The 13,157-nt window shown below is 44.0% G+C and overlaps 1 protein-coding gene across 8 annotated transcripts in view; it reads left to right on the top strand.

Annotated features, from left to right (window-relative positions):
• Nucleotides 1-12,727, top strand: part of CDH4 (cadherin 4) — an 839,962-nt gene extending 827,235 nt beyond the window's left edge. For all 8 annotated transcript variants that reach the window (XM_079979074.1, XM_079979073.1, XM_079979079.1 and 5 more), the window contains 3 exons: nucleotides 1,604-1,743; nucleotides 3,128-3,292; nucleotides 11,477-12,727. In XM_079979074.1, the coding sequence (XP_079835200.1) occupies nucleotides 1,604-1,743; nucleotides 3,128-3,292; nucleotides 11,477-11,683 (512 nt within the window). In that variant the 3' untranslated portion in view covers nucleotides 11,684-12,727. The remainder of the gene's footprint in view (nucleotides 1-1,603; nucleotides 1,744-3,127; nucleotides 3,293-11,476) is intronic.
• Nucleotides 12,728-13,157: the final 430 nt, after the last annotated feature.

Raw genomic sequence — 13,157 nt, 5'->3', positions numbered from 1 at the left:
AACACAACCTATTAGAAGCATAGCATAACCTAAAACCTATCTCATTCCTTACTACTCACTGCTTGCTATTTCTTACAACTGGCCCTGAGATCATTGTTTAGTGCAATCAGAGCTCTTGGATAGAAACTATTCAGAAGGCGTGTGGTTCGTGTTTTCGTTGTCCTATATCTTCTGCCCGAAGGCAACAGTTCAAAGAGGTTGTGAGCAGGATGGGTGGGATCTCTCAGGATATTGTGTGCCTTCTTCAAGCTGCGAGACGTGAAGATCTCATCCAGGGTTGGTAGTTGGAGCCCAATAACATTCTGGGCAATTTTAATTATTCTCTGTAAGGCTTTTTTATCCATTCCAGAGCTGCTCCCATACCACGATAATATACTATAGGTTAAGACACTCTCAATGGTACTATGATAATAGGACAGAAGTAGGTGCTGAGATAGATTCAATCCTCTGAGCATTCTCAGGAAATACAACCTCCCCTGTACCTTCCTCACAACCATATTAATATTTGCAGTCCATGAGAGGTCCTCAGAGATGTAAGTGCCCAGGTATTTAAAACTACCAACCCTCTCCACCTCCTCGCCATTTATGTGCAATGGTAAAAATACACTTTTCTTTCGCCTAAAATCAATTATGAGTTCTTTGGTTTTTTTGGTGTTAAGCATAAGATTATTTTCTTTACACCATTGAATTAACCCCTGTACTTCTTTCCTATAAGCAGCCTCATCATTCTCACTAATGAGCCCCACCACTGTTGTATCATCCGCAAATTTGATGATTTTGTTAGACTTATACAGTGGGGTGCAGTCAAATGTGTACAGGGAATAGAGGAAGGGGCTTAACACACACCCCTGAGGGGCTCCTGTGCTTAATACTAGAGTAGAAGAGTGGTAAGGCCCCATTCTCACTGTCTGCGGCCTATCGGTCAGGAAATTCCTTACCCACAAGCAGATCTTCTGATGTATACCCAAATTGGTCATTTTAAGGAATAACCTGTCTGGTAGAATTGTATTAAAGGCAGAACTGTAGTCCACAAACAACAGCCTTGCGTAGGTTCCCTGTCGTTCTAGATGACTCAGTACAGTATGGACAGCGATGGAAATAGCATCATCAGTAGATCTATTCCTTCTGTATGCAAACTGGAACGGATCTAGAGTGGATGGAAGACCAGCCTTAATATAATCTAGCACCAATCTCTCAAAGCATTTCATAACGACAGATGTTAGGGCTATTGGTCTGTAGTCATTGAGAGATACCACCACTGACTGTTTAGGGACTGGCACTATAATCGATGTCTTCAGGCAGGTAGGGACAGAACCCTGCAACAGGGATAGATTAAAAATGTCCGTAAATACACCAGCTAATTCTGCAGCACAGTCCCTAATAACTCGTCCCATAATTCCATCCGGTCCAGCTGCCTTCCTAATATTAATGCTCCGAAAAGCACGTTGTACGTCGGAGGTCTGTAATAAAAGTGGTTGTTTATCAGTAATAGTTCCTGATGGTGTGCTGGTAGCCAATGCTGTAGTGACGGTGGTTCCAGTTCCCACCTTAATCATCTCACTCAGCTGTGTCTCTTCCATTGTGTTTCTGTTTCTCCCTCCAGCCATGGTTTTGCTGTTTGTGGTGTGGATGAAGCGCCGGGAAAAGGAGCGTCACACAAAACAGCTTCTCATTGACCCTGAGGATGATGTCCGGGATAATATTCTGAAGTATGATGAGGAAGGAGGTGGAGAAGAAGACCAGGTGAGGAGAGCATCTTCATGGTTCAACTTCCTACATGTAGACTCACAGTTTAGACCACACTGTAACAACTCCATGGTTGCCACATGTTGTATTTAAGGATGGACAAGCCTGGCAATTTTGGTTTTTCTCAGTTTCTCATTTTTCCGAAGTTTAGTTTTCCGCATTTCTGCATCAGTTCCTGGCTGTTGTTTTTAAGGTCCTTGTGAAAATTCACCAGCCTTTTAATGTGAATTTCTCCCAATATACACAGATTTGCCATAATTCCCCCCAATATACACACTTTTGCAAGCAATTTTCCCTAACACAATGGCTTTTTTATGTTACTTTCACTAATATATGCATTTTTGTGTGCACTTGACCTTAATGTGCACATTATTTTGCTGGAGAATTTTGCCACAAGAATCGCAGAAGTGTGAATTTTTAATAATAGCTTTGTTTTGGTTCATGGCTTGTTTCAGGGAGTGTGAATTAAGTAGGTCCACATTAAAACTCAAGCTGAACTGACTTCTGCCCCATCCATTGACTGGTACTTGAACATCAGCCCAAAGACAGGACTTGGTTGTGCTGCAATTCGTAAACTTCCATATGCTGCTGAGGACACCCTATTTGAAATGCTTGCAAACTGGTTTTTGCTGGATTCTGAGGTTTCAGCACTCCATACTTTACGGAATCCATGCCCAATCCACAAAGGGTCCAACATAAGTTTAGGGCTGCTCAATGCTCTGTATAACACAACATTCATAGTTGACATACAGCCCTCTCCAGAGCCAGTTTTCTGTAACCTGCCATGCCAGTTTGCACTTAATTTGTAGTCTGGGTTTATTTTAAGTGGGATGCAATCCTATATACCTGCTTACCTGGTAGCAAGCTTTACTGAACTTAACAGGGTTGATTGCTGAGTAAAGAGTGTAAGGGATTGCAGAGTCCAACGACAATCTGGGAAATCAGTGTGGCTATTCTAAATAAACTGCAGATCAGAACTTGGAAGGCTAACTCAACCCTAAAGCCTGTAAGGTAGCAAAACAGGTACATTGGACTCTGTTCCTCTCCTCAACTGACTCTGAGATCTTTGCCGACAGGTGTCCAAATATGAGCTGAATAACTGATTATTAAAGGGCAATGCTAGATTGTCTTTAGCTCCCCAATGTGCCTTGGAGCACTGTTCAGCTGCCTCCAGCAAACAATCAATATCACATGAGTCACGTATGTTTAAATAGGTGCAGGCATCAATGCCGAATGCCACATGGTGGAATGGTTCTGCCTCAATTCCAGTTGAACTTGAGCCAGTGAGGTTATTTACAGACCTCTGCAGCATAGAGGCACTTGAAGGGTTTTCAGTGAAAAGCCGCCTGAGCCTCACTCTCTGCTTCTCCATTTGTTACAGGATTATGATTTAAGTCAACTTCAGCAGCCAGAGAGTATGGATCACGTCTTGAACAAGGCAAACGGAGTCAGACGGGTAGACGAGAGACCAGTTGTTGCTGAGCCCCAGTATCCTATAAGACCTGTAATCCCCCATCCTGGGGACATCGGGGACTTTATTAATGAGGTACATTCTTGAAGGCTTCCCAGGACGGCTGCTGGAGGCTCATATAGCCAGCAAAGGCTACTGATGCAATTAACTTACACAGAGTTCAAAATTAGATGCATGTGTGAAACGGGGCCTGCCAATTTTTGCCAACAGCTTTTTCCTCCCAAAAAATTGTTACTATTTTAGTCGTTAACAGCAAGGTCCTAAGCATGCCTGTTCAGATGTAAGTTCCAGTTTATTTATTTGGGATTTACTCCCAGGTAACTGTGCCTAGGGACGCGGGTGGCGCTGTGGGTTAAACCACAGAGCCTAGGACTTGCCGATCAGAAGATCGGCGGTTCAAATCCCCGCAACGGGGTGAGCTCCCATTGCTCGGTCCCTGCTCCTGCCAACCTAGCAGTTCGAAAAGCTCGTCAAAGTGCAAGTACATAAATAGGTACCACTCCAGCGGAAAGGTAAACGGCGTTTCCTTGCGCTGCTCTGGTTCACCAGAAGCGACTTAGTCATGCTGGCCACATGACCTGGAAGCTGTACACCGGCTCCCTCGTCCAATAAAGCGAGATGAGCGCCACAACCCCAGAGTTGGCCACAACTGGACCTAATGGGTCAGGGGTCCCTTTACCTTTACCTTTAACTGTGTCTAGGGTTGCACTGGGGAAATATTTTTGGACCCTCCTTAACCCTTAAATATACTAGCGCATAGTGTAAAATGGGCATTGCTGAGCTAAGCATACTAGAAGGAATTCAATGTACTGCTAAGCAGATAACTCCCGCCACTCACCTGATGGAATGATCTGCCCTTCCCTTCCCTTGCAGGCTGTTCCAGGGGTTCTCCAGACCTTCCTCATAGCCAATCGGGGGTGCATGAGGGAAAGAGAGCAGGAAAACCATGTTGCACTTGCAGAAATCCTTGTGTGGGCTTGCACTGGTGGGACACTTTTGCTGAATTTCGCCCACCAAGAAAGAGTACAACAAGAACAAATTCATGAAAGAAAGTATATTTTACCACACTTAAAACAATAGTAGCATAATCAATGCTTAAAATGCTTGGGTAAATTAGAGGCAATACCCAATGCACTCATTCCATAAGTGCAAAAAAATTTACACTTGGGTAACAGAACATCACACACACACACACACACACACACACACACACCACATGCCTGCCCCAAATCTGCTTCGGAGGCTAGAACAGATTTAGGGAGCTCACAGAAGGGAGAGGTTCCAAAGTTCCATTGTGCAAGCAGAAATTCTTCCACTAACAGAACAAGTTGTGTAGCACTTCTTTGGATACAACCCAAGGTTTTTAACCTAGCACCAAAACAGTAGTAGGTTTCCATGTGGCAAACAGTTGTTTATTATCATATATTACAAGTACACTCCGATATTCTCCCAAAATTATCCTCCAACGAGACTTATATATGGGCCTTAACCCAAAGATCTCCGATGCTAGTTCTGTACACACCAAGGAAACTTTAGATATGAAACATTCAAACATTTGCTCTCCATGCTGCGTGAAAAAAGTCTTTTGGAACTGAGACAAATTTCCAAAGCAGTGCGTGGCATGTCGTGGAAGTCCTGCTGCTCCAAGGGTGCATTTGTATTCAAGAATGGTGAATTCAATGAACAATGTCCACTTAACACCAACCCACTCTCCCCTTAGCCTAGCAGAAACCCTGAAGCAGGTCTTTATTGAGAGCCCAGGGAGGGAGCTGTATAGAACTCTTTTAACCAAGACATTCATCAACAGAGTCTTAAATCCATAGTCAAGGTTCAATAGAAATTACTAAAAATTGAAGTTTTCATGCCCAAGTCCCTGGATAGTCCTTTGAACCTCAGCCATCATTTCAAGGTGGTCTACCATCCAAGGCTGAACCTACTTGGCTTCAGCAGTAGAACTGCACCATGCGCCTCAAAATTCCTGCCTACTCTGAAATGCCACACAGTGTTATTCATTTATTTGCTTGCTTACACAAGCACTTCTATTCCGCTTACACACAGCACTTCTATTCCGACTTTCCAGCAGATTGCCTAGCATCAAGCAAGCCTATCTGAAATCAAATCAAGCAATAAAATCCCATTTTAACAGCAAATCAAAATGGTATATGCAACATACACACTGCAAAGCAGCAAAGAGGGGAATGGGTTGCTTCATGTAGTGATGGCCATCAAACATGGGAGGTAGAAGTCACAGAGCTCCTAAGAGACATGAGCACACGAGAAACCTAATAATGGTGACAGAGCTATGAAACCTCAACCCCACCCCCAAACCTAGGGGCACTGGAGACTTTGTGAATGAGTTATGCTCTTTAAATAGGTGTTCCAAAAGGCCAACATCCATGACTTTCTTTTTTTCCAAATGCTTTTTATTGAGATTTAAGAACACCAACACCAACCAACAAAAACATCAAGTCTTATTACATATATCCTACTTTATGCTCCATAGAGCCGTTGACTTCTGTCCTTCCCTTCCGCAAGTTTTCTTATTCCAATCTATAATTCACAGTTTCATTGGTTAAAAATTACACCGTGACATAAGATTTAATTCAATCCTGCCAACGTTTTCATATTTCTACAGTTCTCACTTATATAAACCTTAAATTTACTCCATTCTTTTTAGTACTTCGTCTCCTCCTGATTGCGAATTCTGTGTGTCAATTTTGCCATTTCCGCGTATTCGACCAGCTTTATCTGGCATTCCCTTACAGGTGGAATCTCCTGTAACTTCCACTTTGGGGCTATCAGAACTCTAGCTGCTGTTGTTGCATACAGATATAATCTTTGGTCTGTCTTCTTAATATCTTCTCCCACCAAACCTAGCAAAAATTCTTCCGGCTTTTTTGGAAAAGTATATTTAAACATCTTTTTTAACTCATTATACATCGATTCCCAAAACTCTTTTATTTTGTTACATGACCACCATATGTGGTAAAAATCGCTGTCCTTTTCCTTGCACTTCCAGCAGGTTTTGCTACTTGTCCTATACATTTTTGCCAGTTTGGTGGGAGTGAGATACCAATGATAGACCATTTTCATAACATTCTCTTTTAAAGCGGAGCATGCAGTGAATTTTAGACTCTCGTTCCAAAGTTTAGCCCATGCATCATAGTCTATGTTACAACATCCATGATTTTCATTCAACAAGTTCAACATCCAACGAGTTATGAAAGGATATATTGCTTTATCCAGGGAGCAAAGGATCTTTGGCCTCATTCAGCAGATCTCTGTCTTTTTTTGCTCACATGATACCATGGACATTCCACCTGGAAAGGTGGGGTGTGAATGTAATAAAGTACCAGTACTCTCTGTTCTTTCGCGGTACAGATTGCATTCTTGGGGTCCATGAGAATTGGGATGCATAAACAGGAGCCCCTGGACAGGACCAATAAGTGCAATCCACTGCCCTTCAAGAGTGCCAATATTCCCCCATGTGGGTCCAGTGGCCATGTGTGGAAATATCACCACAGGGAGGAAGAGGGAAGAAATCAGCAAGTGGTACAACTCACACAGGTGCCAACAGGGAGTGGAGAATCAGGGCTTTGCCAAAAGTACAGGATAACTCTCTGAGCAGGCACTGCAACTGTATTTAGCAAATGTTTATCAGTACCACAATTTTCTTTGCCACCAATCTGGCTTGGAGACATGTTTTTAAATTAAGAATAATAGAAACAGCCCCAGATTCCGCAGCAATAGCTGTGGAACATTTGCAATCACGGTCATGCAGGCTCCCATGCTTGCTTGTCTGAACTTGAGCCTTCCGGAGAAGGAATGAATTCCCCCGTGCATTTCTCGAAACTGTGCATTTAATATTTTTCTTTAATTTGCCAACTTGATCCTATTGAAAAGACAGGCGGCGTGTTTGCAAACCAATCGATGCTTTATTTCCTCTGAGGCGAAAATGTGATCCATTTCATAAAGCCTGATACATCAATGTGGGAGCAATTTAATTTTGTTATTATATCCCATTTCCTGCTCTTGAGACATTTCGTTCTCGGTTTTTAATCATTAAAAAATTCTTCCTCTCTGCCCTCTGTGGTGCACACCAACCCCATTTACATGCTTCTGGAGACCGGCAGGAATTCCTCTCCTTAAACTCATGCTTCTCATTGCTCACGCTGCGTGCGAGGCTCTCACCCATCAAAAATGTGCCCCCTGTTACTCTTTTCACACAATAATCACACACATAATCAGTGCATATAAAGGGGAGAAGGATTGTGCCTGTTGATAGGGAAGTAGGGAGACAGCGATTTACATCCTGCCCTGTGTTCATCTCAATCAGCGCTGTTCCCATTCCACTGCAGTTCAGCTTCCACTAAAATGTACATTATTCATCTCATTAAAATAATTCATGATGTAGTGCATTTCAATGGAGGAGAAATGTCAAAAACAAAACAGAAAGTAACATAATTTTACATAACTGTCAGGGAACTGCCATCGGCTCAGGGGCGAGAGGGGAAAAGCCGGATGGATTACAGAGAGCCCCGAAAGATTGTGGGAAGCAGCACTTCCTCAGCGGAGGAAGCAGCACTTCCTCAGCCACGCCTCTAGTGGAGAGGAGATGCAGGGCTTGGAGGAGCCAAGGCGGCGCCAGGACACCTTGCCTGGGCGAAGCGGGGAGGAGGGAGGTCCTCCTTTACCCAAGCCGTCCGTGCGCAGTAGGCTTCCGTGCAGAGAGGGGAGGCGCAGACTGGGGGTCAAGAAACTACTCTGCTGGGGAAGATTTAAGCACCGCCCACTCTCAGATTCTGCCAGTGAATGAGCAAGACACGGAATAGAGGCGCTCTGCATTCTAAAGCTTTTCACCACCAATAAGAAAGCTTTAGAACAGACTATTGAGGCATATTGCCTGATTGCTCTCGAGCAACCAACCGATACACCTAACAATAACATTAGCGGATTCTAAATGCAATGGTGGCAAATACCGCTGGAATTCGCTCCCATTGATTTCCGTTTCTGACCTCAGATGCGCATGTAGATTGTGACCATTTCTGCTCCCGTTTCCATTTCGGATGGAACTATCTGACGTCTGATGGCATTCCCTCACACAAGAACATAAGAAGAGCCCTTCTGGATCACGACTGTGGCCCATCTAGTTCAGCATCCTGTTCTCACAGTGACCAAATAGATGCTTGTAAGAAACCCGTAAGCAGATTCCAAGCATAAGAACGCTTCCCTCCCCTGTGATTTTTCAGTACCTGCTGGCCCAGCTCTCAACATCTATAAATCAGTGCTAAGTTCAAAACAGAGCTGTAGGTTCTGTTTGATCATTGGAATAAACACATGGAATTTGCAGGCTGGGCTGAGTGGTACCATCTCAATTCCCTGCTGCAAATAATAATAATAATAATAATAATAATAATAATAATAATAATAATAATAATAATATTTATACCCTGCCCTCCCCAGCCAGAGCCGGGCTCAGGGCGGCTAACACCAATAAAATCACAGTAAAAACATAATGGGGGGGGGCAATTTAAAATACAGGTTAAAATGCAGCCTCATTTTAAAAGTAGCCGATAACAGTAAGAGCTGTTTGACAGTGGAATTTGCTGCCAAGGTGTGTGGTGGAGTCTCCTTCTCTGGAGGTCTTTAAGCAGAGGCTTGACAACCATATGTCAGGAGTGCTCTGATGGTGTTTCCTGCTTGGCAGGGGGTTGGACTCAATGGCACTTGTGGTCTCTTCCAACTCTATGATTCTATGATTCTATGAAATCAAGACCATAAGGGGAGGGAAACATAAGGGTCAGACTGAGTCCAAACCAAAGGCCAGGCGGAACAGCTGTGTCTTGCAGGCCCTGCAGAAAGATGTCTAGTCCCACAGGACCCTAGTCTCTTGTGACAGAGCGTTTCACCAAGTCAGGGCCAGTACTGAAAAGGCCCTGGCCCTAGTTGAGACCCATCTAGTCCAAGATCCTATTTCCCATGCCCAACCAGGTGTGGGATGGAAGCCCACAAGCCTAACATGAGTGTAATAATGCTCTCTGCACTTGTCCTTCTCAGCAGCTGGTATTCATGGTGCCTCTAATGCTGGAACTAGTAAATAGCCATCGTGACTAGTAGCAATAGATAGCACGTTGATTTTAAGTGCCACTCTTGTAAAAGAGGGCTGATTACAGAGCTTATCCCCTCTCCTTTGAGAGAGCAGGGGACAAGAGAGAAAATCTTCATCAAATAAGTAGCCCAAACTAGCATCTGCTAATTTGATTTATGAGAACGCGAATGAATTATTCCTCTCTCACACACTCACACACAGGCGTACAAGTGCAGCAGATCAGTTTCTGTCTTAGCAGCACAGAACCAAATGCATGGTTTCATGCAGGTACAGTTGGATTGATGCTACATATATATGCAGCATGATCCCGTGCATGTTTACTTGGAAGTAAGTCCAGCACCTTTAAATGGGCCTTATTCACAGGCAAGTATACATACGATGCATTGCAGACTTAAATTGGTCTAACAGCTCTTTGCTGTCACCAGCAAACCCTGGCAACAGTAACTCTGCAAGAGAAGCTAGGAATATCAGTACAGTGGTACCTTGGTTCTCGAACTCAATCCATTCTGGAAGTCCATTTGACTTCCAAAACATTCACGAACCAAATCACGGCTTCCAAGTGGCACAGGCGCTCCGGAAACAATAGCCGACAGCCGCATTGGACATTTGGCTTCCAAAAAACATTTGAAAACTGGAACACTTACTTCCGGGTTTTCGGCGTTTGGGAGCCAATTTGTTCGTCAACTAAGCCATTCAACAACCAAGGTTCCACTGTAGTCTCACAAAGGTACAGTTATCATGATTCTTTAAGGGACACTCTGACAGTTAGACTGGTTTTTTTTTATTTAAAAAAAACCCTAAATATGTGTAGTGTAGAGATATGGGCATAGGGTTGTATCCAACCAATATCCTGTTCCTCTTGCACAACAGAACTTCCCCTCCCTCTCCTCTCCCACCTGAACCCAAAATCTCTTCTGGGGGTTTCCCCAACCGCCCAGAGTTAATTTAGGTGGGGAGCACAGTGAGAGGCAAGGGAAGGGAAGTTCCAACATACACAGCATGCTAAGTAACAGTATGATGCTATTTTAAATATTCATGGCAGTTGCTAAGAGACACCCATTCCCATCCCAGAAGCTATGATTCCCTAAGCTGCTTGGGAAGAGGGATTTATTGTTAAATGATTCTGGAGACTGTATCTCTGTGAGGAGAACAGGGGCCTTCTAACCATAGCTGTCAAGTGTCCCTTATTTGAAGGGACAGTCCCTTATTCCAGCGCCATGTCCCGCTGCTGTCCCTTATTGATGGATGTCCCTTAAATGATGTCCCTTAAATTTCAAAGAAGCAGCTCCTCTCCCTCCCTCCCTGCCAGCCAGGGAGGAGGGAGGCTCCAGCTGTGTTGCTTGGCTGTGTTGCTCACCCAATAAGAAGTCTATGAACGACTGGGGGGTGGAACTTGCATGCCTTGTGTGTGGCTAGTTAATGCAAGCTGAGGGGGTTTTTGAATGCTGGACGCCATTTTGTTGCACGTGCTGCTGCAAACTTTGCAGTGCAAAGCCAGACCGGGGAGCCATCTTAAGTTGAGGCTGCATAGGCCTTGTGGTGCATGTGATTCAGATTCTATTCAGCTGAACCTCTGGTTACAAAGTTGGTTGGACAGTGTTCTCGAAGCTACCAGCATGAGTTTGACCAGACTGGAGTGCCTGGAACAGGTGAGGCTGCAGGTCCCTTATTTTCAAGGCTGCTGGTCCCTTATTTTCAAGGCTGCTGGTCCCTTATTTTCAAATCTGTAAGTTGACAGCTATGCTTCTAACACATGCATAGGCAAACTCCAGCCCTCCAGATATTTGGGACTACAATTTCCATCATCCCTGACCACTGGTCCTGTTAGCTAGGTTTGATGGGAATTGTAGTCCCAAGCATCTGGAGGGCCGGAGTTTGCCTATGCCTGTTCTAACAAGTCTCAGCACACCCTTGACAAACTACGGTACCCAGAATGCCTTAGGGGAAAGCCACAGCTGCTTAAAGTGCCATGTGACTGCCTCAAATGAATGGTGCGAAGGTGGCTGAAGTCCTGATACAGATGGGAGGACTTTGCCGGATGCAACCCTTCTGCATTAAGCTCTGCGCCACAGAGCCACATTTAGGTTGCTCCTACGAATGATGCTTCCGGCGCAAGGTAACCTCTTCCTTCTTCTCCTTTGACATTCCAGGGCTTGAGAGCGGCAGATAATGACCCGACGGCCCCACCGTACGACTCCCTTCTTGTCTTTGACTATGAGGGCAGTGGTTCAACAGCAGGGTCCGTCAGCTCACTTAACTCCTCGAGCTCCGGAGATCAAGATTACGACTACCTTAACGACTGGGGGCCAAGGTTCAAGAAACTGGCGGACATGTACGGGGGAGGCGAGGATGACTAAACTGACCTCACTTTATTGTTTTGCAAAAGGAAAAAGAAAGAAAGAAAGAAAGAAAGAAAGGAAAGCTATAGCATTAGAAGAAGATGATGATGATGAAGATGAAGAAGTAAAAAAAGAAACCCAGTGTTGAGGAAGAAAGGAGTGAAAGCAGACTAAACAAGAACTGTACAGAAGTGGCAGCTTTTTTAAAATTAATATCTCCTGCTGACTGTATTCCTTTGAGTGGTGACTTAGAAAGTTTATTTTCCTCTTTTTTTTTTTCTTTATTTCTGTTTCTCTCTCTCTCCCCCCCCCCTTTTTTTAAAGAACATCAAGCTGTCTAGCATGAACACTCGTCTCTGCTGCGGTTGTGTGTTTTTTTGTCCCCCCCCCCAAAAAAAATATTGTTTTTCTTTTTCCCGATTTGTCAGCAGGGATATTGCTTGGTCTATCCACTTTATGACTAAAGGGAGTGAAAGGCACTCTGTCTTAACTTGAATTTCTTAGAACAGAAGCACTGTTTTTAAAATATATATACAGATATATATATTTGAAAGTGCCTTTTGGTACACGTATCAGATTCCCTCAATCTCAGGAGTGTTCAAAAGAAACAAACAAAAATAATTTACGTTTCCACCGTCTTGGACACCACACTCTATATAACCCTATGCCAGTTCTAGCTGGGAAGGAATTAACAAAACAAAAACCAGGAACTATGGAATGGTTTCTCTTTTTGGGCCTTTTTGCTATTTAAAAAAAAAAGTGGGCAAGTTGTTTGTGGGGTGGGGGGGAAACTAAGGAAGAAAGATGCTATGAATTAAAACAAAAAAAAACACAAAAAAGAAAAGTGCTATCTTTTGGCCTAAAGCAGATGGTGAACTGAGTAAACCTGTTGTGTATATATAATTCATTGTTTAGCCGATGCAAACTATCGACCTGGGTTTTCTCTTTGTGACCTGGTCACACGTGATGTAGCTTCCTAGAACAATAGCATTGGTTAGCCTTTGGTGCGTGTGACACAAAAGACCTTGCATAAGCCCAACAGTAAATGATGACAAGACCAAAGGCCGCTTGTGTGTGAGAGTTGTTTTTCTTCCTTTTATTTTCGTTGAAGCTGCCTCCACCTGCTGAATCCCATCCACCGTGGTTAGGTACTACGTCTCTTATCAGATGTTCACCCTGATGAATGTGGAATTCTGAGCGAATGTTCGGAACACAGAACTGTGGGCAACTGAAGAAATGGTTTTAGGGAGGCTGTGGAAGCTCTGTCACCGGAGATTATAAAATGGGGCGGCTCGTATACATGGTTCAGCCACATGAACTCCAATGCATTGAGTTGCATCGTGTACAGCCCCAGATTACCTGTTTTGAAGCCTGTGCGATGTTGCTCAGAATTTCCACCCTTTCCATAGCATAGCAGGTAGGTGGAGCTAAACACAAGCAAAATGTAGATATAAGCCATTTGGTAGGTGGGTTGGTGGACGGGAAATCAGTA

Source organism: Podarcis cretensis (genome assembly GCF_951804945.1).
Source record: "Podarcis cretensis genome assembly, chromosome: 6".
Lineage (NCBI taxonomy): Eukaryota > Metazoa > Chordata > Lepidosauria > Squamata > Lacertidae > Podarcis > Podarcis cretensis.
The sequence above is the reverse complement of the archived record's forward strand: the minus strand, read 5'-3'. Positions and strand labels throughout refer to the sequence as shown.